Consider the following 27348-nt stretch of genomic DNA (forward strand, 5'->3'; position numbering starts at 1 on the left):
GGATTCCAAGGTCTTTCCTCCTCGTTTTGACACCGAATTCCCTCCTTGTTCTGGCCCTTATGTCCCGCCATAGTCAGCTCACCCTCAGCCAGGATGCAGGGGGTGGAGCTCCTCGCCGCGCTCACACCGTCCATGGCTTGCTCCCTCATGGTGGGCACTGTCACCGGCTCTCGCACCTGGTCTGATGGGTTGGGCTCAACATCCGAGGCGATCCTCCACTCAGTCGCTTGGCTTCGCTCTGGCTTGCGGATCGTGGCGGGAAATGGCTCTCCGTCATCGGTGGGCTCTGGCCCATACCATGGGGAGATGGTGGGCTGGGCTCTGGGCCCGAATTGGATTCGGCGAGATCATCCACGGAGCCGATGGTGAGTGGCGACCCGTTTCTCGCCAGAGTCCACTCCACGAAGGCAGCAAATTCCTCCCGAGAACCATCGTTGGACGACCGCCTCATAGAGAGCACGGAGCGCGTCGTCCGGATAGCTGTTGACGTTAGCGACCATCAGGAACAGTCTGGTATGGTCCTCGAGAGTCCTGCCCTCCTGCTCCAGCAGGAGAAGGAAGAATTCGGGGCGCGTGAAGGGATCCATGGGGTAAACACAACGGAAAGAAAAACACTGATGAAAAACCGGAAAACAAACGAAGGGGAGAACACGGAAGTTAAACTGATTTTGGGTCGGTTATTCTGTCACGGGCAGGGTGTTCCAGAGACCAGGCAGGATGACGAAGATGACGAATAAAAAGATATTTAATGATATGACAACAGGAGATCCAGACAGGGTAGACATCAACACACAGGGTAACATTCACAATAACTGACAACTAAAGCTCAGACAGACAGGAACTAATATAGGGTGGATAATTGGTGGCAGACAGGTGAGCACAATGAGGGTAATTAACTAATGATTAGAACAGGAACAACCAAATAAGGACACAGAGGGAGAAACCACAATCAACCGTCCACAGGGGTGTGACAGTTTCAAGTCTGTGTGAAAAATTATGCTAAATTACAGAAAATAAAAATCAGGTTTAAAAAAAAAAAGTGAGATTATAATTTGTGATTATGTTGATGTTTGTAAATAATAATAACATTTTTAATAATATAAATATTTGGTCTAAGTTTTTAATAGATGTATTTTTTTAACTATATATATTGTATTATATTATTATTAAATATCTAACACCTATTTAAAATATTACTACTACTAAAAATCTTTAAATATTTAATGATAATATAAAATATTTTGGTGTAGATGTAATTTTAGTATATATAATCTTTTCTTAAATACCCACATATTCAAGGCAAGAAATATTTCCTTTTATTTTTTGTTTTTAAATGTTGTTTTTAAGTAAACACAATATGACAAAATAACTTATACAAAGGAAAGAATCAAAGGCACATACAAAAAAAGATAAAAAATACATGATTATTATAGTGATAGATACAATAAATGTGTATAGGTGCTATGACAAACTTAGGCAATAATTTAATTATAGTATAATATAATAGTTATTTTAACATTTCCTTCAAACATTTCCTTCCCACCTACACAGAAAAAAAGTCCTGTGTATGGGAAAAGATATAAAAAACAAAGGACACATTGAGAGGGGAAGCATGGCAAAAGGTGCACTATACAGAAACTAACCCCTAACCCTAAACCTAACCAATGAGAAAGACCTTTATCCACGCCCCATGCCCTAATCTTCCGCCACGCTCACTGCTCCAGCCTGCAGTTATCACTACATGGACACATCAATTGTTTTTCAAGGGCGATGCCACGTTAATGACAGTTTAAGATGTTCCCATTCTCCATATATCTATGTCACCCAAATCTGGAATCTCCTCTTTGCTGTCCTCCTGACTCATCTGAGTCCCTGCCTAACTCGCATTGTCTAATTCTATCATCCGTAATCTGCTCGGATATCCATGTCTTCACATGCTCCCACCATCAACCCTCTTTTTTTTATGTCTGTAAAGTGTAAAAGTGAAACAGTAACTTCTGGAGGCAGAAACTTCTGTTTCTGCAGTTCTGCACACAGTGGGCGTCCCACTTGATGTTGAATTACTGACATACATTTCTGTCGCATCCTCACAAAAATACCATATGGTTTCAGAAGTGCTTAAAAGTCATATGGACCACTTTCATGATAGTATTATAGTGCTTATGCATTTTTTAAAGTCTCAGTCATTGGTGTATTAATTATAAAGTATTACTCATTCCTCTGACTATAAAGAGTGAAGACAGCTGGCGTTACCTGCAGATCTTACATAACACCTCAAGCACACCTCACTCTCTTTACACAAACAAGCAAATAGCAATTAGTGCAACCAAACTCTAACGGAAATCCTACCTAACCCTATAAAATGCAACATTTACCATTTTATAAGTGAATAAAGATACAATTTTTCTATTTCAGGATGTGAGAGGAGTGTTGCTATCTTTTAAGTGTTGCTATCTTCTTTGGATGTTTCAGCATTTCATAGAATAAAAAGGTTTTAATGTAGTAACAGACTACTTTATCAGGTTACTTTACCATTTAAGTTACTTTTCAATTTAGAATCATTAATATAACATTTTTAGAGGCAATACATCTAATTTTAACTAGAAGATAAAAGTATGAATTTGTTACCTTATATATGCTGCAACTGTGTATTATTTTTAACAAGGCATTATGTTTACTTTTAAGGTAAAATATTGTTAAACCAATGCTTTTATAAGTAAAACATATACCTAAATAAAATATGTAAATAGAAAATTGTGACAGTTAAAACATACAATACTGACTTCTTGAAAAAGCCAGTTTTTGTGTTGTCTATTTAGCGCCTCTGTCTGTATCAATAATTAGTCCTTAAATTGTTTTTAGGGCATTGATTTTTTTTTCCTCAGCAAATATTGGTATGTAATTATTTACAATTAATTAATTAATGAGCAAATCATGTAATATCAATAAATCATTATAATGCCATTTATCCAATTCCTTCTAAGACCCATCACTAAACTTGATTTATGATTAATTTAACATATAATGTTAATTCGATTTGGACAAAAATCAAGAAACTTTTTTTGGGGAAAAAGCAACTTTGCTGTCTCAGTATTCCTCCTCAGATTTGATGGCTACGTTTGAAGCCAGAAATGTCCATGATGAAAGTTATAACTGAAGCTGAAACTGCAAATGCATTTGCAGAAGAAAAATAAAATGCAAAAATGTAATGAGTACTTTACAAGTGAAACGGAAGAGGTCTGACGCAACAGGTTAGTGTATATATAAAATAGGTTTATTGGGTCACAGAGAGTACTGGGGTAGGGTTCAGAGGATATGAGGGTGAGGGAATAGTTTGAAGGATATGATGAGCGGGGTAATCCGGGTCTTTGACTTTACAGGAGCTGGAATGCAGGCAGGAGGAGCACACACATCAGCGATCCGGGAACTAGGAGGAACAGGAGACACTAGGAGGAACACAGGAGGTAAGTAATGCAGGAAGTACTCAAATGGCAGTAGTAGCAAAGTCATTGAGTCCTCTACGTGTATTCGAGACCAGACAGTGAGAGTGTCTGAGGTGTGTGCTTTTATGCAGGCTGGTAATGAGGTGCTTGATTGGTGACAGGTGCAGGTGCTCAGAGCTCAAGTGAGAGGGATCGTTGTGATGATTGGGAGGTGACTGAGTCTGGCCGATCTGTGACAACAAGTTACCATAAAACTGTAAAAACTGTTCTTCAGAAATGTAATCAAATAAAGGTACAAGAAAGTCATTATAAATAGTACTTAACTTGAGTAAAGTACAAATCCCCCAAAATAATACTTAAGTACAGTAATCAAGTCTCATTTGTACTAACTAAGTATTTTATACCCCTGGTAATGCTTGTAATGTTATACTGTTTTTTAATCATAACATTTAAAAACATAAACAAAAGTTTGCTCTTGTTTGTGTTGATAAAACATGCTAAAAAATTTTTGCCGTTAAATAAAGGTATGAGAAAGATAAATATTATTAATACCTGGGCGAGGAGAAAGAGGCTGCGTCAAGCTGAAAATCCTGTTATAATTGCCTTGCCTGTCAGTTTAATGGTTTAATTTCACCTGTTGCTCAACACCTCACAGTTTTAAGAGTATATAAGTTGTCATCAGACCTTTGTCAATCAGAAGCGAAGCACACGAGCAGAAGAAGCAACTCTCAACATGGGGATTCACTGCCAGCTGTGTTTTCTCGCGAGCTTGGTGCTTGTTATTCACGCTGCATCGACTTTAAAGCCTGCAGACAAAAATAAAGCCATTGCAAGGGTATGTGTTTTCCCCTCATTTAATACTTGTTTGTATGCTTTGCAACTGGCCATAATTTCTCCAATAATTACATATTTGTTTGCCTTTTAGGATTACCTGAGAAAATTCTACAATCTGGAAGATTTAATGGGCACTTCTCATTTTCGCCCAGAAGAAGAGATCGATCCACTGTCCGATAAGCTGAAAGAGATGCAGAAGTTTTTCAAGCTTAAGGTCACTGGAACTCTGAATAAAGAAACACTGGAAGTGATGAAGAAGCCCCGCTGTGGAGTTCCAGATGTTGCTGCGTACTCCACATTTGAAGGCAAACCCAAATGGCAGAAAAACAAGCTCACCTACAGGTGTGTGTAATAGCAGTTCTCTTTGCATGACTGGAAAAAGAAAGAGTGAAAGAAGCAGATACAGATTATGGCCCTTTTTCACAGAATCGTGAACTACACCCCTGACATGTCAATACCTGAAGTGGATGAATCCATAAAGAAAGCCCTGCAGGTCTGGGCCAATGTCACTCCTCTGAGATTCACTCGTATCAACAAAGGCATAGCTGACATCATGATCTCCTTTGCTACAAGGGGTAAGATACATCTACCAATTTATCTATATTCATATTTTAACAACCATGTGCTTTTCATTTTGATGAATTCTTTTGAACTAAATTAAACTTGGTATTTTGGCGATATAAAAAAAGCAAGTAAATTCAATTGACTGAGTTCCGATTCGATTCAGATGAGTGAATTGTTATGTTCCTAATTGTAACTAACCAGTTTTTTTTAAAGTAAAGCACAAGATCCTTTAATTTATTTCTAAACAGTATTTATAGGACTGTCATATACTCTTTATTTTAATAGAACAGCTATTAATGGAAATATATTATTTGAAAAAAAAAAATTCAATGTAAAACCACTATATGTAAAACTAAACTCTTTCCCACAGTTCATGGCGATGCTCAGCCATTTGATGGACCACAAGGCACTTTGGCTCATGCTTTTGCTCCTTCTCCTTCTTCTGGAATCGGTGGAGATGCACATTTCGATGATGATGAGCTTTTTACCTTGGGCTCATCAAAAGGTGATCCTTCTCTTTCTTTCTTACTTTCTTTTTCTGTGTTTTGGCTGTAATATTTTTCAAAGTTTCAGCTTTGACACCACTTTGATTTCAAGTAATTCTGAAGCGGCAATTGATCTTTTTAATTTGTGTTAATTTTGACAGCAAATTTTTATTTAGTTTTAGTCATAGTCTTTTGACTAAAATGCCATTTAGTTTTAGTCATATTTTAGTCATCTGAATTTTTTTTAGTTTTAGTTGACTAAAATCTAAAGGGAATAGTTACAGTGCATTTATTACGCATTTCCCTAACATTTCCAAACTCATTATATAGGTTTGATATTAAGGTTTTATCATGATAGACACCGATTTAACTGTGGTGACACACAACATGCCTTTATGTTAAAATGAAATTAAACCACTTCTCATAAAGAACAAGAACATGGTCTTCTTTTTAATGAAATACCAATGGTTATATAGGCTAATTATGCATTCTTTATAGCAACTTGTTTACCATATTCTTCATTATTTCAAGCAGACATATTTATTTCTATAAATAAATTTTGATCAATCTTTAGGGCTACTAAAGTTTTTCAGTCAAGAGCAGTGCGTGATTTTCTGCTTTTTCAGTTGTTGCTTGATTAACATCAATGACTCGGACAATAGCAACTAAATTAAAAACTAACTGTCCCTTTAAAACCGAATGCACAGCTGCAATGGATGCAATGTACCGATACAAGTTCTCCCTACTGTTTACGTTCACTTAAGACGTAATCAACTGTGCTTACGTGGATACTCATCAAAACGGAAAATTCGACATTATTTTGTGTGTAATTCTCCGTTCAGCGACTCGAGAGAGTACTTGCGCGCTGTGAGACGCGCTTTCTGTATGTGTATGCTTCAGTGTCTGCTCTGAAAACCGGAATTGAGCTCTCTCTTGCGTCTTTATGCTCAGTTTTAGTTAGTTATCGTCTCGTTATCGTTGGTGAAAAAAATGTCGTTGACGAAAATTATGATGAAAATTATTTGTCAACGAAATTAACAGATTTTGTACCTAAACTATTCTGCTTAATTTCTCCACAGGTCCTGTCCTGTTCTTGGTGGCTGCACATGAGTTTGGTCACTCTTTGGGTCTTTCTCATTCTGATGTTCGTGGCGCGCTGATGTTCCCCACATACAGCTTTACTGATCCGGATAGTTTCTCTCTGTCAAGTGATGACATCAGAGGGATTCAGTCGCTCTATGGTATTATGATCATCAAGAGAATATCTATCATTTTTGAGTCAAAAATATTGAATTGTTTGTTTAATCACATCAGGTCTAACTGATTCAGAACCAGATTGTCGGAACCTGGTCTGGGATGCAGTGACGACTTTTAAGGGAGAAACAATGTTCTTTAAGGACAGGTAATACATAAAAACAGATACCAATCTTATGTATTTTCTAAACAGTATAAACATCATGGGCCCTAACAAACACTCGGTGCAATGCGGCGCCAGGCGTGACGCAAGTGTTTTTTGCTAGTTTCAGCCCGACGCAGTTATCATTTTCATGCCCTGCGCCACGTTGTTTAAATAGCAAATGCATTTTTGCCCATGGGCGTACTGGTCTGAAAACGAGGTGTGTTCAGGCGCATTGTTGGTGCGTTGCTATTTTGAGGCAACTGCAATAGACTGCAAATCCAAAGTCAATGGCGCAGTAGTTTTTTGTTATTTAAAGAGCGCGTTAGTATAAGCAGGTCCACAGTGCGCGTACACTCTGCTTATTACACACACAGGGACGCACAGCAGCACACAAACATGCCAAATATTAACAATTAAAGGATTACAATGTAAAAGAATATTATTGTGTAGGCTACATAAATATAAAAATGCCTAGATGTCATAATGGATAGTAATTGCATGTATCAGAATTAAGCTACCTATTTGCTCGCGCACGAGCTGCTCCGTTTCCTCTCGGAGACGCGTTCTGTCTTTGCGCTTGCAAATTCCGCCATGTAAATAGAAAATCCGCCATGGCACGAGCGCAACTGGCTCTTAAAGGGAATGGGAGATGAGACTCTGATTGGTTTATTGCAGGTTATGCCCAAAACACACCCATTACTCATTAAGAGAATAGGGACAACCGTTTTAGACCATGCGCAGGGCGCGCCGACCGTTTTCCCCATTGTTAAACTAGCAAAAGTGGTTTTGGACATGCCTTAAGTGCACCTGCGCCATGCGCTTTAGACCTTGTGCTTAGATCGTTAAAACAGGGCCTAAAATGTTTAAATTGAAGGGCTGCACAATATATAGTTTCAGCATCGATATCGCGATGTGCGCATCCGCGATAGTCACATCGCAGGGTGTGCGATGTTTAGTATACTGATCGTTTTATTTATATGGATTGCTTTCTTTGCTCACACACAGACACGGTGTCTACACCAGACGCGACAGCTGTACAGAGATATCCATTTTAAATAAATTTAGTTGCCGAGCTACTGCAAATGATTTTCAGTGCTGGAAATGTATTTATCCTTTGTTGAAACTTCCGCGTTGTCGTTGTCGCTTAGCAACGGCAGATGCCACGAAAGCGCAAGCTCCCGAGCGCTTTGGAAAGAAGGATAAAGCGGCGCAGCCAGCGTTTTCCATGCGTTTTTGACCGCGACATGTCAACGCCCCCAAAGTCTGTCTAGACAAAGCGACCGTTGCATATCATTTGAACTTTGTGTCAGCACGTCATAAAGAGAACGAGGAATCAGTTTACGGTCGGGGATTTGTCGCGCCACGTTGCATCCAGTGTAGACTCGGTGAGAGCCACTCAGATGCACGTGAACACTGAATTCTGTTCACTTCTGTGTCTATTTGTGCCTGAAATACTGTGCTCTAGAAGTATCCTTGTAAACACAGTTGTTTACGGCTTAGGCGAAGGGAAACAATTGAGAAAGAAAATGGATGTGTAACAGTATATTGGTTCACAGCAGTTTAAAGGGGTCATATGATGTTGCTAAAAAGAACATTATTTTGTGTATTTGGTGTAATGAAATGTGTTTATATGTAAGGTTAAAAAAACACATTATTTTCCACATACTGTACATTATTGTTTCTCCTCTATGCCCCGTCTTTCTGAAACGCATTGATTTTTACAAAGCTCATCGGTCTGAAAAGCGAGGTGTGCTGTGATTGGCCAGCTATCCAGTGTGTTGTGATTGGCCGAATACCTCAAGCGTGTGATGGAAATGTTACGCCCCTTACCATATTGTGATGCCTTGTCCCGACTGGAGCGACGAGACAAAAACATTAAAACCCATTATAAACGAGGCATTTGTTGTATCCAGTGGGGACATAATTACGGATTATAATAACTTATACTGTCTTTTTACGCGTTGCTTTGCATTGTGCCGCGTAAATATAAAACCATGTCTGCATTTGTGATCGGAGAAGTGACAAACTACAAACGCGATTCTACACTGCTCAAAACTTGCGTTTGAATCGTAAAAAATCATTAAAAAAAACTTACTTCCAGTCTGAGAGTCAGAAAAGCCGGCATTGTCCTCTTTTGGAAGGCTAAACAAAGTAGTTTCGCTTTCACAACGAAACACAGCGTCACACACGGAGGCCTAGAGTGAGCAGAGGCCGGCAGCTAGAATGAGCGGAGGCTGGCTTGAGTGAGCGGAGGCGGGCAGGCTTGCGGCAACCACATGTGACGACCCCGGGCTGAACTCCGATCCACAGCGCGAAGTTGATGTATTTCCTCAGCGACCAGCACGGATCTGCTCTAGGCATGATGAAGCGGATAAAAGGAGGAGTGACGACAGTGAAAGACGAGAGAGGACCAGGCCTGGATTTTATTTTGTGTTTTGGTTTTGTTTGTGCGCGACAGTCGTCTGCGAGAGATTGTCGCGCTATTTTGTGTTTGTTTATTTTATTAAAGTTTTCTTTAAATGTTCGCCGGTTCCCATCTCCTTCTTTCCGAACTACGAATGTTGTTACATTGGTGCCGAAACCCAGGAGGAAGGAGGGACATGCTGTCAGAGAGCCCTCGCTGCTGAGGGGGATCGCGGTGCTGAGGAGATCGGGCAGCAGGAACGAGCGGAGAGACCGCCAGTGGCTGCCCGAGGCGGTGGTGCTGGAACTATGGAAGACGAGGTGGGACGGAGAGCTCGCTGCCGCGCAACCTGGGTCGAGGAGGGGTGGCTGCCGTCCGAGAGGGAGCGGAGGAGTCGGCCCCGTTCGCCAGGAGGCCGGAGCCTGCTGCCATCCGCCATGATTGGGGAGGAGCAGGGAACGGGGGACTCGCTGCCGGCTGCCCTCAATAGGAGGAGCCATCACCGTCCGCCAGGAGGCGGAGGAGCGGTGGGCCGTCCACCAACGATGTCCAGTACCATCGCATGGCACCGCGAGTGAGAGCCTCTCAGCCGGTTGAGGACCAAGCAGCAGTGTGTCCGGGAACCGGGCCGATCTTTTTTTTTTTTTTTTTTTTTCTCTCTCCCCTCTCTCGTATCGGTCTCTCCTCATCCTTCCGTCTCCTTTTCTCTCGCCTCGTCTGTCTGTCCTTACCCCCAGGTACGTCTCGGCCGCCGTGATCGGCGAGGGGCTGTCGCGCTATTTTGTGTTTGTTTATTTTATTAAAGTTTTCTTTAAATGTTCGCCGGTTCCCGTCTCCTTCTTCTCGAACTACGAACGTTGTTACAGCGTGGTTGACTCTTAACTTTTATAAAGAATATCTCTTTGGATTTGAGACTTTAGTCTTTACAACTTTACAGATCTTCTTTATGCACCAAGAGCTTGTAACATGCCAAAGAGAAAGGAAAATTTTAAATTGCATTGTATAAGCCCTTTAATGTTCCTGTTGCATTCTCTGTTATGAACGTTAATCAAACAACAAAACACAAAGAAAAATCACTTTTGTAGCTTTAACACAGATTTGTTAGATTTCATTTATAGTGAAAACTATGCAGTGTTATTTTACATTTGATTATTCAATTTCTGTACCTAAATACTGTTAGACTTACCTGAAAAATATAAAGCACTACTTATTTAATTTGTATCTTTGTTCTGTTATTTATCTATGCTTGTAATTTGTTTATTTCCTATGCTGATTTACTCGCCTACAAAATCACCCCAGTCATTGATTTTTTTTTTCCAAATAGAGCTATTGAAGTCATCTGATTTTTTTTCCATATCGCAATATACTGTATATCGCAGAAAAAAATATATCGCAATGTGAGTTTTTACCAATATTGTGCAGCCCTAAATTGAACGTCTCTCTCTTCAGATTTTTCTGGCGTAGATCTCCGAGCACAAGTGCAGCACAAGTTCTGATCAAAAGTTTCTGGCCCAGCGCTCCGGATAATATAGATGCTGCTTATGAGGATCCAGTGCAAGATAAACTTTTCCTATTCAAAGGTATCTTCTCAAACAATCTGGGAATGCTGAGAACACAATCCCCATTACGATTTCTATATCCATGCTCAGGAAAACTCTTATCGTGGCCTGTATTTATTTATAGGTAAACAAGTCTGGGCGTTTAAAGACAAAAATCTTGAGCCCGGCTATCCTAAACCTCTCAGCAGCTTTGGTCTGCCAGCATCTGTGACAAAAGTTGATGCTGCCGTCCACAACAAGAACTCAGGAAAAACACTGCTCTTCTTTGACATATATTACTATAGGTGGGTCAAGTGCTGCATCATAAACAAAAATCCCTAACATTTGCTCTGAAAAGACATTAGAATTTAAAATGTCCTCTTTTTTGGTAGCTATGATGAGAAGGAAAAGAAGATTGACAAAGGGAATCCCAAACGACTGGAAAATGGATTTCCCGGGTTGACTGGAGAGGTTACAGCAGCCCACATGTCCAACAGTAGGTGTTTGTTACTTTACTTTCAACAGATCTGCAACAATACAAAGAAATTATTCTAGCATTAATATACAATTTCATTAAGTTTGACAAATTATTTTCTTCCAGGTAACATTTATCTCTTCAGTGGGGCAAATTTGTTTGAGTTCAGCTCCAGCAACAGAAATCTCCTTCGTTTGCTGAAGAGTGATCACTTCTTGCCCTGTTAGTCAAGTTCCCTGAAACATGGATGGAGATGGAGCGTAATGCTGTATTTTAAAACTACAGCACTTACTTTAATACATGTGCCTAAGAAACATTCAAAATTAATTAATTGTTCATTGTATCTCTGCAACCTGCTGTTCAAAATTGTCACTGGACTTCTAATTTACTGCTGTTACCATTTTAAAAGAATGCATATTTACAGGATCATTTTAATGTTATTGACTATTTTCAAATAAATTAAAGAGCTTAGCCTAATTTAAGAGTATGTCAGCATGCTCATTTTGGCAGGGACATACTCAGACCCAGAACCTTTCAGACTCAAATAACATTTAATCTAAAACCAACATAAATTATAAACTTCGTAAAAACTGATAGATCAAATCATCTATAAACCCAACAACACTTTTTTTTAAATGTCAGACCACAGCACATTTTGTAGTTGATATATGAAGTGTTTCTGAATATGAGCGTTTAAAGGAATGGATGAGTATGTGTCTTGTTACCACAATGTGTATGTATAATAAAAACAAGCATATTATTTCTGTCACATACGGGCCACTCAGTTTCATATGGACAAAATTCCTGTGAGTAAGATAAAGGATAATTGAAAACTGAAAAGAAAAAAAGAAAAGAAAAAGAAAAAAAATTGTTATGAGTTATGCTACATAATATAAAACACTACAAAGTACCACGGCGCATGCATGTGTATTCCTCTGCTTGTGAACAAGGCGCAGTGCATGTGTGTTCTATGTCAGAACGCCGGCTCCTGCATCAGCAGCATCACAGACATGCGTTGTGGTACTCTCGTGAATGGTGACGGACGCTGACACAAGAGAAGGATTGTTGAATAAAGTCGTTATTTTTGTTTTCTTTGCGCACAAAAAGTATTCTCGTAGCATCATAAAATTACAGTTGAACCACTGATGTCACATGGACTAGTTTATCGATGTCCTTACTAGGGGTGACCCCGAATAGTCAAAGATTCGATGCTTTGATAGGAGGAGCCTGATTTGACTCACAGTCGAATATTCGCAGGGTGTTATGATCATGCCATTTTGGCTATATGGTGGTGCTCAAATGTCTGATTTCACATAGAACTACTGGTTTTCTCCCAATAAGTTAATATACAGCCTATTAAAATAATGGTGTAAATTAGAATCTGAAAAAAATAAGCTTCAAATAAATATTTTAACGTGCGTGAATAAATCCAACCACCCCTATAGATTTAAGTTTCACTTTCCATAATCCGTGACTGACAGAGGAGCATCTTGGCGGCAGGGATTTAAAACTTTAACAAGACTCAAATTGACACAGGCAGAGTGAAAGACTGGATTTTTTCGATCAGGTAGGGTACAAGTGATTCCAAAACATTTCAGCCAGTTTATATATATTGTGTATATATTATTTATCTCGTATAAGATACATTTGGTTGAGTTGCGCTGCAGTAAAGCGCTTCATTGTAGTAGGCTACTACGGTGATTATCTCTTCATCTGTTCTATCTGCAAGGCGTCTGTTACACATTTTCCATGTGTGTTAACGTAATTATGACTGTCGAATGTCTAACTTGACTCTTGGTAATGTATTTTGCCCTGCCCCCAAAACATATGATTCGGCTATCAGTCGAATATCGGCAAGATTCGAAAATTCAAATTCGACTATGAAAATCCTTAGGGGACACCCCTAGTCCTTACTATCTTTTTGAGTTTTGAACGTGGTAGTTCCCTTGCTGTCAATGCAGGGTCAGAAAGCTCTCGGATTTCATCAAAAATATCTTAATTTGTGTTCTGAAGATGAACGAAGGTCTTACTGGTTTGGAACAACACAATGATTTTTGGGTGAACTATCCCTTTAAGCATTTTGCAAAGTGCTTTGGAGGTTATCAGAGGAACTCAAATTTCAGAAATGCTTTCAGGAAGCAAAGCCACATGGGACAGTGCCACCAATTGGTATAAATATCACTTTTTAACATGTTTAAATTAAAATAACTTAATATATATATATATATATATATATATATATGTGCATTTTGTGCACAAACTCTATAATTTATACATTTTATATGCACAAAACTATACAGAAAATCGACAATATATATATATATATATGTGCATTTGAATGTAAAGAAGAATGTTTGATTGTTTAAAGGCTTATTTTATTTCTTATTCATATACTAAAACTGGGTTTTTTTTTTGTTTGTTGCCTCAGGTCAACATTGTGCAGTTAGAACACTTTTGTTCAGGCTTTATCATGCTACAGTGTGGAGATGTGCTCAGATGCATAATCAGGAAAATTATGCATTCATGTCCTCCTGGGCAGTTTTTACAAGTTCAGAAAACTCAAAGAATGTACATTATTATATTCTTCTTCTTCTTCTTCTTCTTCTTATTATTATGCCACAGAGAATGATGGGAAATATAATTTTGTCACTCGGTCATATCAGTTCATAAACTGGCTAAATGTGTAGTGTTTTCTGGCAAAATTGATCAATCTTCTTCATTAGCAGTACACACACACGCTATCAGTCGAATATCGGCAAGATTCGAAAATTCAAATTCGACTATGAAAATCCTTAGGGGACACCCCTAGTCCTTACTATCTTTTTGAGTTTTGAACGTGGTAGTTCCCTTGCTGTCAATGCAGGGTCAGAAAGCTCTCGGATTTCATCAAAAATATCTTAATTTGTGTTCTGAAGATGAACGAAGGTCTTACTGGTTTGGAACAACACAATGATTTTTGGGTGAACTATCCCTTTAAGCATTTTGCAAAGTGCTTTGGAGGTTATCAGAGGAACTCAAATTTCAGAAATGCTTTCAGGAAGCAAAGCCACATGGGACAGTGCCACCAATTGGTATAAATATCACTTTTTAACATGTTTAAATTAAAATAACTTAATATATATATATATATATATATATATATATGTGCATTTGAATGTAAAGAAGAATGTTTGATTGTTTAAAGGCTTATTTTATTTCTTATTCATATACTAAAACTGGGTTTTTTTTTGTTTGTTGCCTCAGGTCAACATTGTGCAGTTAGAACACTTTTGTTCAGGCTTTATCATGCTACAGTGTGGAGATGTGCTCAGATGCATAATCAGGAAAATTATGCATTCATGTCCTCCTGGGCAGTTTTTACAAGTTCAGAAAACTCAAAGAATGTACATTATTATATTCTTCTTCTTATTATTATTATTATTATTATGCCACAGAGAATGATGGGAAATATAATTTTGTCACTCGGTCATATCAGTTCATAAACTGGCTAAATGTGTAGTGTTTTCTGGCAAAATTGATCAATCTTCTTCATTAGCAGTACACACACACACACACACACACACACACACATTGGGCTTTCATTTTTTTATGGGAGCATTCCATAGACGTAATGATTTTTATTCTGTACAAACTGTACATTGTACCCCTACCGCTAAACCTACCCCTCACTGAAAACTTTCTGCTATTTTAGATTTTCAAAAAAAAAAATCTGTACGATTTATAAGCCGTTTTCCTCATGTGGAAAATTGGCCCCACAAGAACCATATTTACTGGTATCACTATCCTCGTGGGGTCCCCATAATGTAGGGAGTACCAGTACACTCTCACTCTCATTCTCTTTCTCTCTCTCACACACACACACACACACACACACACAGGGCCGGACTGGGACGCAATTTCAGGCAGGGAAATCTCACACTCATCCAGGCCATCCTATACAGGACTGGATTTTTTCGATCAGGTAGGGTACAAGTGATTCCAAAACATTTCAGCCAGTTTATATATATTGTGTATATATTATTTATCTCGTATAAGATACATTTGGTTGAGTTGCGCTGCAGTAAAGCGCTTCATTGTAGTAGGCTACTACGGTGATTATCTCTTCATCTGTTCTATCTGCAAGGCGTCTGTTACACATTTTCCATGTGTGTTAACGTAATTATGACTGTCGAATGTCTAACTTGACTCTTGGTAATGTATTTTGCCCTGCCCCCAAAACATATGATTCGGCTATCAGTCGAATATCGGCAAGATTCGAAAATTCAAATTCGACTATGAAAATCCTTAGGGGACACCCCTAGTCCTTACTATCTTTTTGAGTTTTGAACGTGGTAGTTCCCTTGCTGTCAATGCAGGGTCAGAAAGCTCTCGGATTTCATCAAAAATATCTTAATTTGTGTTCTGAAGATGAACGAAGGTCTTACTGGTTTGGAACAACACAATGATTTTTGGGTGAACTATCCCTTTAAGCATTTTGCAAAGTGCTTTGGAGGTTATCAGAGGAACTCAAATTTCAGAAATGCTTTCAGGAAGCAAAGCCACATGGGACAGTGCCACCAATTGGTATAAATATCACTTTTTAACATGTTTAAATTAAAATAACTTAATATATATATATATATATATATATATATATGTGCATTTGAATGTAAAGAAGAATGTTTGATTGTTTAAAGGCTTATTTTATTTCTTATTCATATACTAAAACTGGGTTTTTTTTTTGTTTGTTGCCTCAGGTCAACATTGTGCAGTTAGAACACTTTTGTTCAGGCTTTATCATGCTACAGTGTGGAGATGTGCTCAGATGCATAATCAGGAAAATTATGCATTCATGTCCTCCTGGGCAGTTTTTACAAGTTCAGAAAACTCAAAGAATGTACATTATTATATTCTTCTTCTTCTTCTTCTTCTTCTTATTATTATGCCACAGAGAATGATGGGAAATATAATTTTGTCACTCGGTCATATCAGTTCATAAACTGGCTAAATGTGTAGTGTTTTCTGGCAAAATTGATCAATCTTCTTCATTAGCAGTACACACACACACACACACACACACACACACATTGGGCTTTCATTTTTTTATGGGAGCATTCCATAGACGTAATGATTTTTATTCTGTACAAACTGTACATTGTACCCCTACCGCTAAACCTACCCCTCACTGAAAACTTTCTGCTATTTTAGATTTTCAAAAAAAAAATCTGTACGATTTATAAGCCGTTTTCCTCATGTGGAAAATTGGCCCCACAAGAACCATATTTACTGGTATCACTATCCTCGTGGGGTCCCCATAATGTAGGGAGTACCAGTACACTCTCACTCTCATTCTCTTTCTCTCTCTCACACACACACACACACACACACACACAGGGCCGGACTGGGACGCAATTTCAGGCAGGGAAATCTCACACTCATCCAGGCCATCCTATACAGCCACAACAAATTCTATAAGCACAGACAACCCTATTATTTGTATGGCCATTGCATAAAAAGGTCTAAATCCTTAGTCTAGGGCTGTGGAAAATAATTAAAAGTTGTCTCATGAACTGCACCTTCACTTCCCTTTTCCCTTTCTTTATTTTCCCCAATATCTCCTGGGACGCAATTTCAGGCAGGGAAATCTCACACTCATCCAGGCCATCCTATACAGCCACAACAAATTCTATAAGCACAGACAACCCTATTATTTGTATGGCCATTGCATAAAAAGGTCTAAATCCTTAGTCTAGGGCTGTGGAAAATAATTAAAGGTTGTCTCATGAACTGCACCTTCACTTCCCTTTTCCCTTTCTTTATTTTCCCCAATATCTCTGTCTCTCCCTTTTTTCTTGTACCTGACACTTCTTCACCAGCAGCTCTACTGTTATAAACAGAATTGTGCTCACCTTGTTTCAAAACAACCACCTCATTGCAATTTATTTGCACAGAATATTATTTATCCTAAAACGACTTTAACCTATTTAACAAACCTATTTCATACTAACATATTAAAACACATTTTCTAAAGTGCCTAAATGTCAAAATTAGTACAATATCTGTATTGAAAAATAATACTAATACTAATAACTCACTATTGCATTATTTTACATTATTATGGCTCATATTTTTGTGTTGCTGTCTGCTCTAGCTCTCTCCCTATACAATAAATTAATGTGAATATCTGTCTGCTAAATTTATTAATATAACTTTACAATCGATAGTAAAATGATTTCTTTTAGCACAGTATTCTGACTGATGATAATAGGGTGCTCCTGAATGCCTATAGATGCTAGCAGTTTAATTCTTAAAACTACAGTAGTTTACAGATGAAACTGACCTGCACTTGTTGAGGTCCTGAACAGGGCAGTAATTTCGCTGCTGCTTCTGGCGGCTTCCTCTCCTTCCTCGAGTCTCGCACAGCGATTCTGTTCGAAACCGTTGATGGGAGCAGAAAATCTCTAGACCACCCTCAAAAGTCTCAATTTTTCACAAAAGTGTCTCTCTCTCTCAGTATCTGGTTGACATGACTGTGCATGAATTGTGGTATAACTTTTGTGTCCGTGGTTAAAACATGTTCATTTTTGTTCTCCTGCATCTTAATTTTTTTATTTTTTATTAAACACTTATTCAGAAATACAAGTGTGACAGAACATATGCCAAGGAAAAGAGCCAGGGGTTCAAGGATGATCAAACAATATGCAGCAATTACAAATCAAAAGAGAAAGAAAAAAATAAATTAATAAAAAAAAAAAGTAAGAAATAAAATAAACAGAGCACACAACAAAAAACATACTCTTCCCTCAAAACACAAAATAATTATCAGATAAAAATTATACAAAAACACCAAAAAGTGAGCATACATTCAAAGTTTTAGTTGCCTTTTTGTTACAGGAGGTAGATAAAGATTTAATATACATTTTAATATCTTCTTGAAAGTAAGAGAAGTGGGGGGTAACTTTCATAACCTTGCATTTGTGGATAAAATATTTGGCAAGTAAAATAAGTAAGTTGCACAGAAAGTAAACATTTCCATATTGCTTCTCAAAAGTGAAAATTCTTAAAGAAAAGCTCAAAGTCATTATGTATGAAGTTTACAATGAACTGGCAAATGTCTTGCAAAAGTTTTCTTGTATGAACACAATGCCAAAAAAGATGCAGGACAGTCTCTGGTTGTGTGTCACAAAAAGTGCAGTTCACATCTATGTTTAATTTGAATTTCGACACAATAAATGTTTTAACAGGATAGTACTGATTAATAAGCTTAAAAGAGATCTCTTTAACCTTATTTACCAATAAATACTTGTTAGGAAGCATCCAAACCTTTTTCCACAAAATATTGTTCACTGATCTATTCCATTTTGAAATAGCATGAGGAGTGGAAACACAATCCTTAAGAAAAAGAAAGCGAATATTTCTCTTATTTTTCAATGTAGATTTAAAACATATCTCACCTACATACGTGTCAACTGGGTCTGGGAGAGGCATTTCAGAACTTGTCAAAGCACTGTTATAGCCCTTAAATAACATAATTGTCCCCTCTCCTGCATCTTAATTGATGCTTATAGTGAAATTGTGGTGTGCGTCATGGCAGGCGTGGCGTACTGGTGTGTTCACTGCGCAGACTCGTTGGCATGATTGAGAGCAAACGTGAGAGGTCACGGGCCTACGGCATGGGTGTGGCCAAGTAAAAAATTAAAAATCTCCAAAAAATCGCTAGTTTTATTTAAATAAAGCTAAAATAGCTCCTTGTCACAAAAAATAAAAAAAAGTCGCAGCTACAATGAGAAAGTAGCTATATTTGGCAACAAAATCCCCAAATTGGCAACACTGTTTGGCAGATGATAAGTGAACTGACCAGTATCTGGCGCAGTGGCACTACGCAAGAATCTCCAGAAGATCATTACTAGCCGCAGCAGCAGCACAGAGGAGCTACCAGCTGCCCCTCAGCAACAGAGGTGTGTTCATCGACTCTACAGCCTCCTCCTGACAACACACAACAACACAAACCTCCTTAGATGAGAGGTAAAAAAAAAAAGTCGCAGTTACAATGAGAAAGTAGCTAAATTTGGTGACAAAATCCCCAAATTGACAACACTGGACGGGAGCGCGGAACAAACGGGTCGATTCCCATAGCGCAGCGTGGCCAGTCACGACTAACCGATTTATGACATATTTTATTATGGATATATTATCAGGGACCCCCAAGCTCCCAAAAAATGGGATGAAATATTTTTTTTCCACCCAAAATAATAATTTATTTTTATACGTTTTTCAGACTGGTTCTCATAAGAGAACCTGGAGATTTGGTTTGGAACTCTGCACAAATTGTGACCCATTAAATATAACTATAAAAAATAAGTTAATAATAGTGATAATATTTTTGCACTTTATTTGGATATTTTTTAAATAAAATAATAAAGTGCGATAATACTATTATATTTTAAAATAAAAAGGGAGTATTAAATACAAATACAGTTATTTTATAGTAAACTTAAAAATAAAATGATAATATTTACTCCCGCTTGTTCTTCTTCTTCTTCTTTTTTTTATATGAATTTTCATCATTTTCAACCCTAAAATCAGCAGGCTTTTATTTTTAGCTGGTTGCCGGCAAGTAAGTATATGCGTTTCCGGGTTTAGCGCTGCCGATTGAAGAGCGTCAGTGAATGAAATGTCACAGTTTTGCATTGTGCAGCAGGTAGCCTAGATTTATGCTTTCAGTTTGAATAGAAATCTTATACAGTACAGTTTGTCGATCTAAATGGTAACTGTGCATTAACAGCTGTCATCCATGACTTACAAAGATACATAACAGCTACAAGTGTATGCACTATTTGCTATACGCACTATATAGGATAAATCACTATACAGGATTTACCCTACTATACTTTATCGACACGAATTGATAGGTGAAACAACAAACAGCCACTCACAAATTGTCTATAAACAAAGCATCAGGCTGTCTTTGAGTTCACATGAACAACACTTAAAATGTTACTCGTCGTCAGGCCACAGAAGAATACCATAATTCCTCCGTTCAGTTAGGCCTAAGACATCGAGAGTCACGCAGACCTATAACAACCCAGCCACAACACATAATGGTGAATAGCATGCCTTACCTTAACACAGAATCGACCACAGAGTCCAACGTTTATATTTTTTCTTCGAATCTTTGAGTTAACGTACTAAACATGAGTGGAATTTGCACCGCGGCGCCCCCACACCTTGATGCTCATGACAAGAATAGCATGTATAGTTATCTTTATTGAAGTGAATTAGGTTTAAATCGCCTTCATGCATGAATGAATGATATTTTTGCAATTTTACACATAATAATCCACGATGATCACATTACACAAAACTGAAATTGCACGACCAAATAACACATTGCCAATATTTTTTGAGACCCCCCAAAATGTCACAAATCACGTTTTCAGGGGAGCCCATGTCTTATTAAGGGGAGCCGAGCTCCCCCTAGCTCCCCCGTAGTTCGCACCCTGATTGTAAGCCCTCTTTTGAGGCACGCACAAGCGCACGAACCCCCCATTATAAAAAAACAAACAAACAAGTGGGCTCCCCCAAAGTCCATAGTATAGTTTGAACACTGACTACCACCATCATTCCAGTCCCAAAGAAGTCGTCTCCATCCTGCTTCAATGACTACCGTGCAGTTGCACTTACCCCCATCCTCATGAAGTGCTTTGAACAGCTAGTCATGCACCATATCACCTCTCCCACTCCCCCCTCCCAAATACACACACACACTGTCACTTTAATCAGTCTGAATAAGCTCTTTTGCACTACAAATCATTATATCTGCACTGTTGTTTACTTCACTGGTTTGCACTCTATCTGCCATGTGCCTTGTGCTGCTTTATATATTTTTTTACATTTTACCTTATTTGTATAGTTGTATTTTATATTTAATCTGTATCTATCTGTATTTATGTTCTACTGTTAGTGTTATCTGTATGCACCAAGGGTCTGAGAGTAACGCAATTTCAATTCTCTGTGTGTATGTGCTGTACATGTGGAAGAATTGACAATAAAGCAGACTTGACTTGACTTGACTTGTTAGGGGGGATTAGAATCATTCTTCAAGCAGGTGTGATTATTCAAAATATCTTAGAAAGGGAGACCAGGCCAGTTGCGTAAAGGGTTTAGAGTAGTCTTACAAATTAGTCATCTAATTTTTTTCTTTAAAACTGGTCATCATTTTTTAAAATTCGGTTACATAAAAGCATTGATTAGACAGTTGAATCCAAAAATAAGACTGATTACCCCTTGGCTAACAGCTAGAGGCTAAGTTTATGCAACTGGCCCCTACTAGGTTTCATAAAACTTCCATTTTTGAGCCTCAAATGGAAAATGTTATCTTTTCAAGTTGAATATAACTCATAACCTCTTTAACCCATCTACCGTGTGTTGGAGGATCAGCCCTTTTCCACTGTAATGGAATTAAACGCCTTGCTAAAAGTGAAGTAATGCCAATAAACATACAGGTGCATCGCAGTAAATTAGAATGTCGTGGAAAAGTTCATTTATTTCAGTAATTCAACTCAAATTGTGAAACTCGTGTATTAAATAAATTCAATGCACACAGACTGAAGTAGTTTAAGTCTTTGGTTCTTTTAAATATTACAAAATAGCTTTCAAAGGAAACAATCAAGAGCACAAATAAATAAATAAATATAATAGTGATTTTTAATATTATTATTCATATTTATAAAAAAAAATGCAATTTACTTTTATTTTAACATTCCCTTATAACATTTATTTAAATATTTCCTTCATGCCTAAAAAGGAAACTCCTGTGCATGGGAAACGACATGAAAAACAAAGAAAACATCAACTGTTTTTCAAGGGCGATGCCAATCGTTCAATTTATTAAAATGAAAACATTAATTTAATGAGAATTAAAGATTAATTCTGACTCACCGCCTAACCCGCATTCTCTAATTCCATCATCTGTAATTTGCTCTGATGTTGACGTCATCACATGCTCCCACCATCAACCCTCATTTTTTTATGTGCATAAAGTGTAAAAGTGATGCAGTGAAAACCTGTCAAAGTAACTCCTGGAGGCACGTTTCTGCAGTTCTGCACACAGTGGGAGTTCTGCTTGTTGCTTAATGACTGACATACATTTCTGTCTGTTCCTCACACAAAACTATCATAAATTTGTTTCTGTTCCTCACATAAAACTATCATATGGCTTGAGAAAAACTGAAATATAGTGCACAAGTCATATGCATCACTTTCATGATTGTTTTAAAGTGCTTATGCATTATTTTTGAGCCTTGAAAGTCTCAGTCATGGTGTATTCATTATAAATTATTATTCATTCCTCTGAGTAATAAAGAGTAAATAAAGAGTGACAACAGTTAGCATTACCTACAAATATTTCATAACGCCCTAAGCACACCTCATACTCTGGGGCTCTCCCTTTATTTATTTTGTTCTAAAATTAAGAAAATAACAAATAGTACAACCAAACTCTAATGGAAATCCTAACTTTAAAAAATGCAACATTTACCATTTTATAACTTAATAAACCAGTTATACCATTTTGAGAGGAGGTGTTTTAAGCGCTGAAAATTTCTTCAGCATTTCATAAAATAAAACGATTTTGCTGTAGTACAACTTTGTTAATTGGTTAAATTTAAGTTGCATTACTATTTAGAGTAATTAATATAATATTTTATTAGACAACATGTATTTTAACTTGAAGGTCACCTAATTTTAGCTGCTACAGTGTATTATATTTAACAAGACAATACGTGCATTTAAGGTAAAATATTGATAAAACAATGTTTTTTATGAGTAAAAAGTATAAATAGGCATTCCCAGAATTCTCTGCACAAACCATCACATTTATTTAAATGTTAAGTTATTTTCTTCCTGATTTTGTTATTAGCTTTGGTCACTGGGGTGTTTTATAGTGCACTTTACATTTAGTTATTTTAAGTTAAATAAGACCATCCTTTAATGTTAGTGACGCCATCGCTGTGTTTTACCTGCAAGATTTAATCACAAATTTAACCAAAAATGATTATCGTGTTGCCATTGTTTGTGGGTATAATACATAGACACGCTTTTATTAATATTAATCATTACTTAATATTGTCATTAAATAAAGGTATGAGGAAGATAAATATTATTAATACCTGGGCGAGGAGGAAGAGGCTGCGTCAAGCTGAAAATCCTGTTATAATTGCCTTGCCTGTCAGTTTGATGGCATAATTTCACCTGTTGCTCAACACCTCACAGTTTTAAGAGTATATAAGTTGTCATCAGACCTTTGTCAATCAGAAGCGAAGCACACGAGCAGAAGAAGCAACTCTCAACATGGGGATTCACCGCCAGCTGTGTTTTCTCGCGAGCTTGGTGCTTGCTATTCACGCTGGACCGATTTTAAAGCCTGCAGACAAAAATAAAGCCATTGCAAGGGTATGTTTTTCCCCCTCAAATAATACTTGTTTGTATGCTTTGCAACTGGCCATAATTTCTCAAATAATTACATGTTTGTTTGCCTTTTAGGATTACCTGAGAAAATTCTACAATCTGGAAGATTTAATGAGCACTTCTCATTTTCGCCCAGAAGAAGAGCTCGATCCACCGTCCGATAAGCTGAAAGAGATGCAGAAGTTTTTCGGGCTTAAGGTCACTGGAACTCTGAATAAAGAAACACTGGAAGTGATGAAGAAGCCCCGCTGTGGAGTTCCAGATGTTGCTGCGTACTCCACATTTGAAGGCAAACCCAAATGGCAGAAAAACAAGCTCACCTACAGGTGTGTGCAATAGCAGTTCTCTTTGCATGACTGGAAAAAGAAAGAGTGAAAGAAGCAGATACAGATTATGGCCCTTTTTCACAGAATCGTGAACTATACCCCTGACATGTCAAAAGCTGAAGTGGATAGATCCATAAAGAAAGCCCTGCAGGTCTGGGCCAATGTCACTCCTCTGAGATTCACCCGTATCAACAAAGGCACAGCTGACATCATGATCTCCTTTGCTACAAAGGGCAAGTTTCATCTATCAATTTATCTATATTCATATTTTAACAACCATTTTAAAATATGAAAATATGAAATTCATTTTGATGAATTCTTTTGAACTAAATTTAAACTTGGTATTTTGGCTATATACATGTTAAAAGCAAGTCCCGATTAGATTCAGAACCGTTCAACTCAATTCAATGCACAACAATTCAGTATTTTTAAAATACAGATTCTCAACGTTTCACCTATATATGAATGTAAGGAGAGAAGAAGTCAACTAAACTCTTTCCCACAGATCATGGCGATGCTCAGCCATTTGATGGACCACAAGGCACTTTGGCTCATGCTTTTGCTCCTTCTTCTGGAATCGGTGGAGATGCACATTTCGATGATGATGAGCTTTTCACCTTGCGCTCATCAAAAGGTGATATTATTTTGCTGAAATATTTCTCAAAGTTTCAACTTTGACACTACTTTGATTTCAAGTTAAAAAATCTAAAGTGGCAATGAATCTTTTTCATTTGTACCTAAACTATTCTGCTTCATGACTCCACAGGTCATGTCCTGTTCTTGGTGGCCGCCCATGAGTTTGGTCACTCTTTGGGTCTTTCTCATACTAACGTTCCTGGCGCTCTGATGTTCCCCACATACAGCTTTACTGATCCGGATAGTTTCTCTCTGTCCAGTGATGACATCAGTGGGATTCAGTCGCTCTATATGTAACCGGCCTCAAACATGGAAGGATGAGAGCTAGTAACTGTAGGAAATGATAAGATACACACAGATTAGAATCTGCAGTGTGCTGACGCTTTCTTTAATGTCTTTTTCCTTTTTCTTACTTTTTTATTTCTCTTCTTGCAAATAAAAGTTAACATGTTTGAAATCATAACTATTAACAATATTCCTTTACAGGTCATGCTTTGTGGACAATTCAATTCACAGCATTTAAATTGATGTCCATTAAGTCGGCAAATGTAATGCATTTGAACATTTCCCTTTGGTTGTACATTTTTATGCAACAATAAACATCTCGATACAACTGAACACCTGTCTTGTGCCTTACCATCAGCATATGTGTTCACTCAACACTTCAATTGGTCTTTAATGTTTTACTTTGTCTATTTTAGATATAGTGTCTATACAAAGAGAAATCAGATTCACTACAATGCAACAGCACTTATATTTGATGGAATAACCAGTTAATAAGAATCAACAGTCTTAATTGATGCAGGTATGATGTTTTTAACCCTTACAAGTTTAAATTTGACAGAAAACCACATAAACAAAAGGGACTAAACTCAATTATTATTATTATCCTTTATTTTACCAGGAATTATCCCATTGAGATATAAATCTCTTCTACCAGGGAGTCCTGGCCAAAATGGCAGCACAGAAATTTTCACATGCAGATTAGACACACAAGTAAAATAAAAAAAAATATATATACAGTATATATCATCCATTATCATATCAAAAATTACATAAAACATTCATAAGTTTCTTCCAGGTAGAACTCTCATCACTGCATCTTACAGAAGACACTTAAATTCATGTAACATTAGAACACATTTTTAAAGAGTCTCTTAAAGAATAAAACTGAAGAAAAAGAGGGGAAAAAATATTTTGGGGTGCCCATTATTACTCAATATTTTTATCTTTCACTCTCACATTTCCAGTCTGTCACATATGGTATGATCATCAAGAGATTATCTATAATTTTTGAGTCAAAAATATTGAGTTGTTTGTTTACTATGTGATAATCACATCAGGTCTAACTGATTCAGAACCAGCTTGTTAGAACCTGGTCTGGGATGCAGTGACGACTTTTAAGGGAGAAACAATGTTCTTTAAGGACAGTTTATACATAAAACAGACACCAGTCTTGTGTATTTTCTATACAGTAGAAACATACAAATATTTAAATTGAATATCTCTCTCTTCAGCGTAGATCTCCGAGCAGAAGTTTAGCACAACTTTCGATAAAAGTTTCTGACCCAACGCTCGGGATAATATAGACGCTGCTTATGAGGATCCAGTGCAAGATAAACTTTTCCTATTCAGAGGTATCTTCTCAAACAATCTGGGAATGCTGAGAACACAATCACCCTTACGATCTCTATATCAGTGCTCAGAAAAACTCTTATCGTGGCCTGTATTTATTTATAGGTAAACAAGTCTGGGATTTTAATGATACAAATCTTGAGCCCGGCTATCCTAAACCTCTCAGCAGCTTTGGTCTGCCAGCATCTGTGACAAAAGATGAAGATGGACAAAGGGAATCCCAAACGAGTGGAAAATGGATTTCCAGGGTTGACTGGAGAGGTTACAGATCTGCAACAATACAAATAAATTATTCTAGCATTAATGTATATTTCATGAAGTTCAATGATTTCTTTTCTTCCAGATAACATTTATCTCTTCAGTGGGGCAAATTTGTTTGAGTTCAGCTCCAGCAACAGAAATCTCCTTCGTTTGCTGAAGAGTGATCACTTCTTGCCCTGTTAGTCAAGTTCCCTGAAACATGGATGGAGATGGAGCGTAATGCTGTATTTTAAAACTACAGCACTTACTTTAATGCATGTGCCTAAGAAACATTAAACATTTTAAAAGAATGTATTTACAGAATAATTTAATGTGACTGTTTTCAGATCAATTAAAGTGCCTAATTCAATTCACAAGCAAGCATGTTCATTTTAAAAGCAAGAATTGTGTTTGGTTGGGAAATACTCAAGACTCAGAGCCTTTCAGACTCAGATAATACCTATTGTAAAACCAATATTAATTGAAAACTTTGTAAAAACTGAAAGATCAAATCATCTAAGCCTTTTATAAAATGTCAGATCAGCAAATCACAGCACATGTTGCCGTTGATATAATATGAAGTGTTTCTGGAATGGATGTGTTTAAAGGAATGGATGAGTACTTGTCTGTGTTTCTAAAATAAAAAAACAAGCATATTATTTCTGTCACATACAGGCCGCTCAGATATATATGGACAAAAAATTCCTGTGAGGTAATGGATAATCGAAAACGGAAGAAATTGAAAAATGTAAAAAAAAATACTATACTACACTACACTATCCCATATATTAAAATATAGTGCATGAGCCATGCATATAAACCACTTTCAAGATAATTTCATGGTGCTTTTTGCATTATTTTCCAAGTTTAAAAGTCTTAATTTGTGTATTATAAAATATTACACATCTGTCTTATGCAGATA

General features: G+C 37.4%; 2 protein-coding genes across 3 annotated transcripts; both read left to right on the forward strand.

The window, feature by feature from the left end:
• The first annotated feature begins 4096 nt into the window (after positions 1–4096).
• On the forward strand, positions 4097–26695 carry LOC107565252 (collagenase 3-like). 2 transcript variants are annotated; one of them, XM_016250472.1, is made up of 10 exons: positions 4097–4278; positions 4369–4619; positions 4704–4852; positions 5212–5346; positions 6406–6567; positions 6641–6728; positions 10579–10709; positions 10813–10972; positions 11060–11163; positions 26530–26695. In XM_016250472.1, exons 1-10 carry the CDS (start codon positions 4177–4179, stop codon positions 26628–26630), a joined length of 1383 nt encoding a protein of 460 aa, XP_016105958.1. In that variant the 5' UTR covers positions 4097–4176; the 3' UTR covers positions 26631–26695. The 2 variants fall into 2 exon arrangements, with proteins under 2 accessions (XP_016105958.1, XP_016105957.1); XM_016250471.1 differs by lacking the exon at positions 26530–26695 and adding an exon at positions 11269–11913 and having other exon boundaries at positions 4101–4278.
• On the forward strand, positions 23445–25113 carry LOC107565253 (collagenase 3-like). The gene is made up of 5 exons (XM_016250474.1): positions 23445–23574; positions 23665–23915; positions 24000–24148; positions 24421–24549; positions 24682–25113. Exons 1-5 carry the CDS (start codon positions 23473–23475, stop codon positions 24846–24848), a joined length of 798 nt encoding a protein of 265 aa, XP_016105960.1. The 5' UTR covers positions 23445–23472; the 3' UTR covers positions 24849–25113.
• Positions 26696–27348: the final 653 nt, after the last annotated feature.

This window comes from Sinocyclocheilus grahami, unplaced genomic scaffold (genome assembly GCF_001515645.1).
Source record: "Sinocyclocheilus grahami isolate Dianchi unplaced genomic scaffold, SAMN03320097.WGS_v1.1 scaffold991.1, whole genome shotgun sequence".
NCBI classification, from domain to species: Eukaryota; Metazoa; Chordata; class Actinopteri; order Cypriniformes; family Cyprinidae; genus Sinocyclocheilus; species Sinocyclocheilus grahami.

What these genes read in the sequence shown, in the direction of transcription:
- LOC107565252 (XM_016250472.1), top strand. Translation starts at nt 4,177, where the DNA reads ATGGGGATTCACTGCCAGCTGTGTTTTCTCGCGAGCTTGGTGCTTGTT. An exon ending in AAAAACAAGCTCACCTACAG is followed by an intron (nt 4,620 to 4,703) that starts GTGTGTGTAATA and finishes CCTTTTTCACAG; the next exon opens with AATCGTGAACTACACCCCTG. An exon ending in AGGGATTCAGTCGCTCTATG is followed by an intron (nt 6,568 to 6,640) that starts GTATTATGATCA and finishes TAATCACATCAG; the next exon opens with GTCTAACTGATTCAGAACCA.
- LOC107565253 (XM_016250474.1), top strand. Translation starts at nt 23,473, where the DNA reads ATGGGGATTCACCGCCAGCTGTGTTTTCTCGCGAGCTTGGTGCTTGCT. An exon ending in AAAATAAAGCCATTGCAAGG is followed by an intron (nt 23,575 to 23,664) that starts GTATGTTTTTCC and finishes TTTGCCTTTTAG; the next exon opens with GATTACCTGAGAAAATTCTA. An exon ending in CACCTTGCGCTCATCAAAAG is followed by an intron (nt 24,550 to 24,681) that starts GTGATATTATTT and finishes ATGACTCCACAG; the next exon opens with GTCATGTCCTGTTCTTGGTG.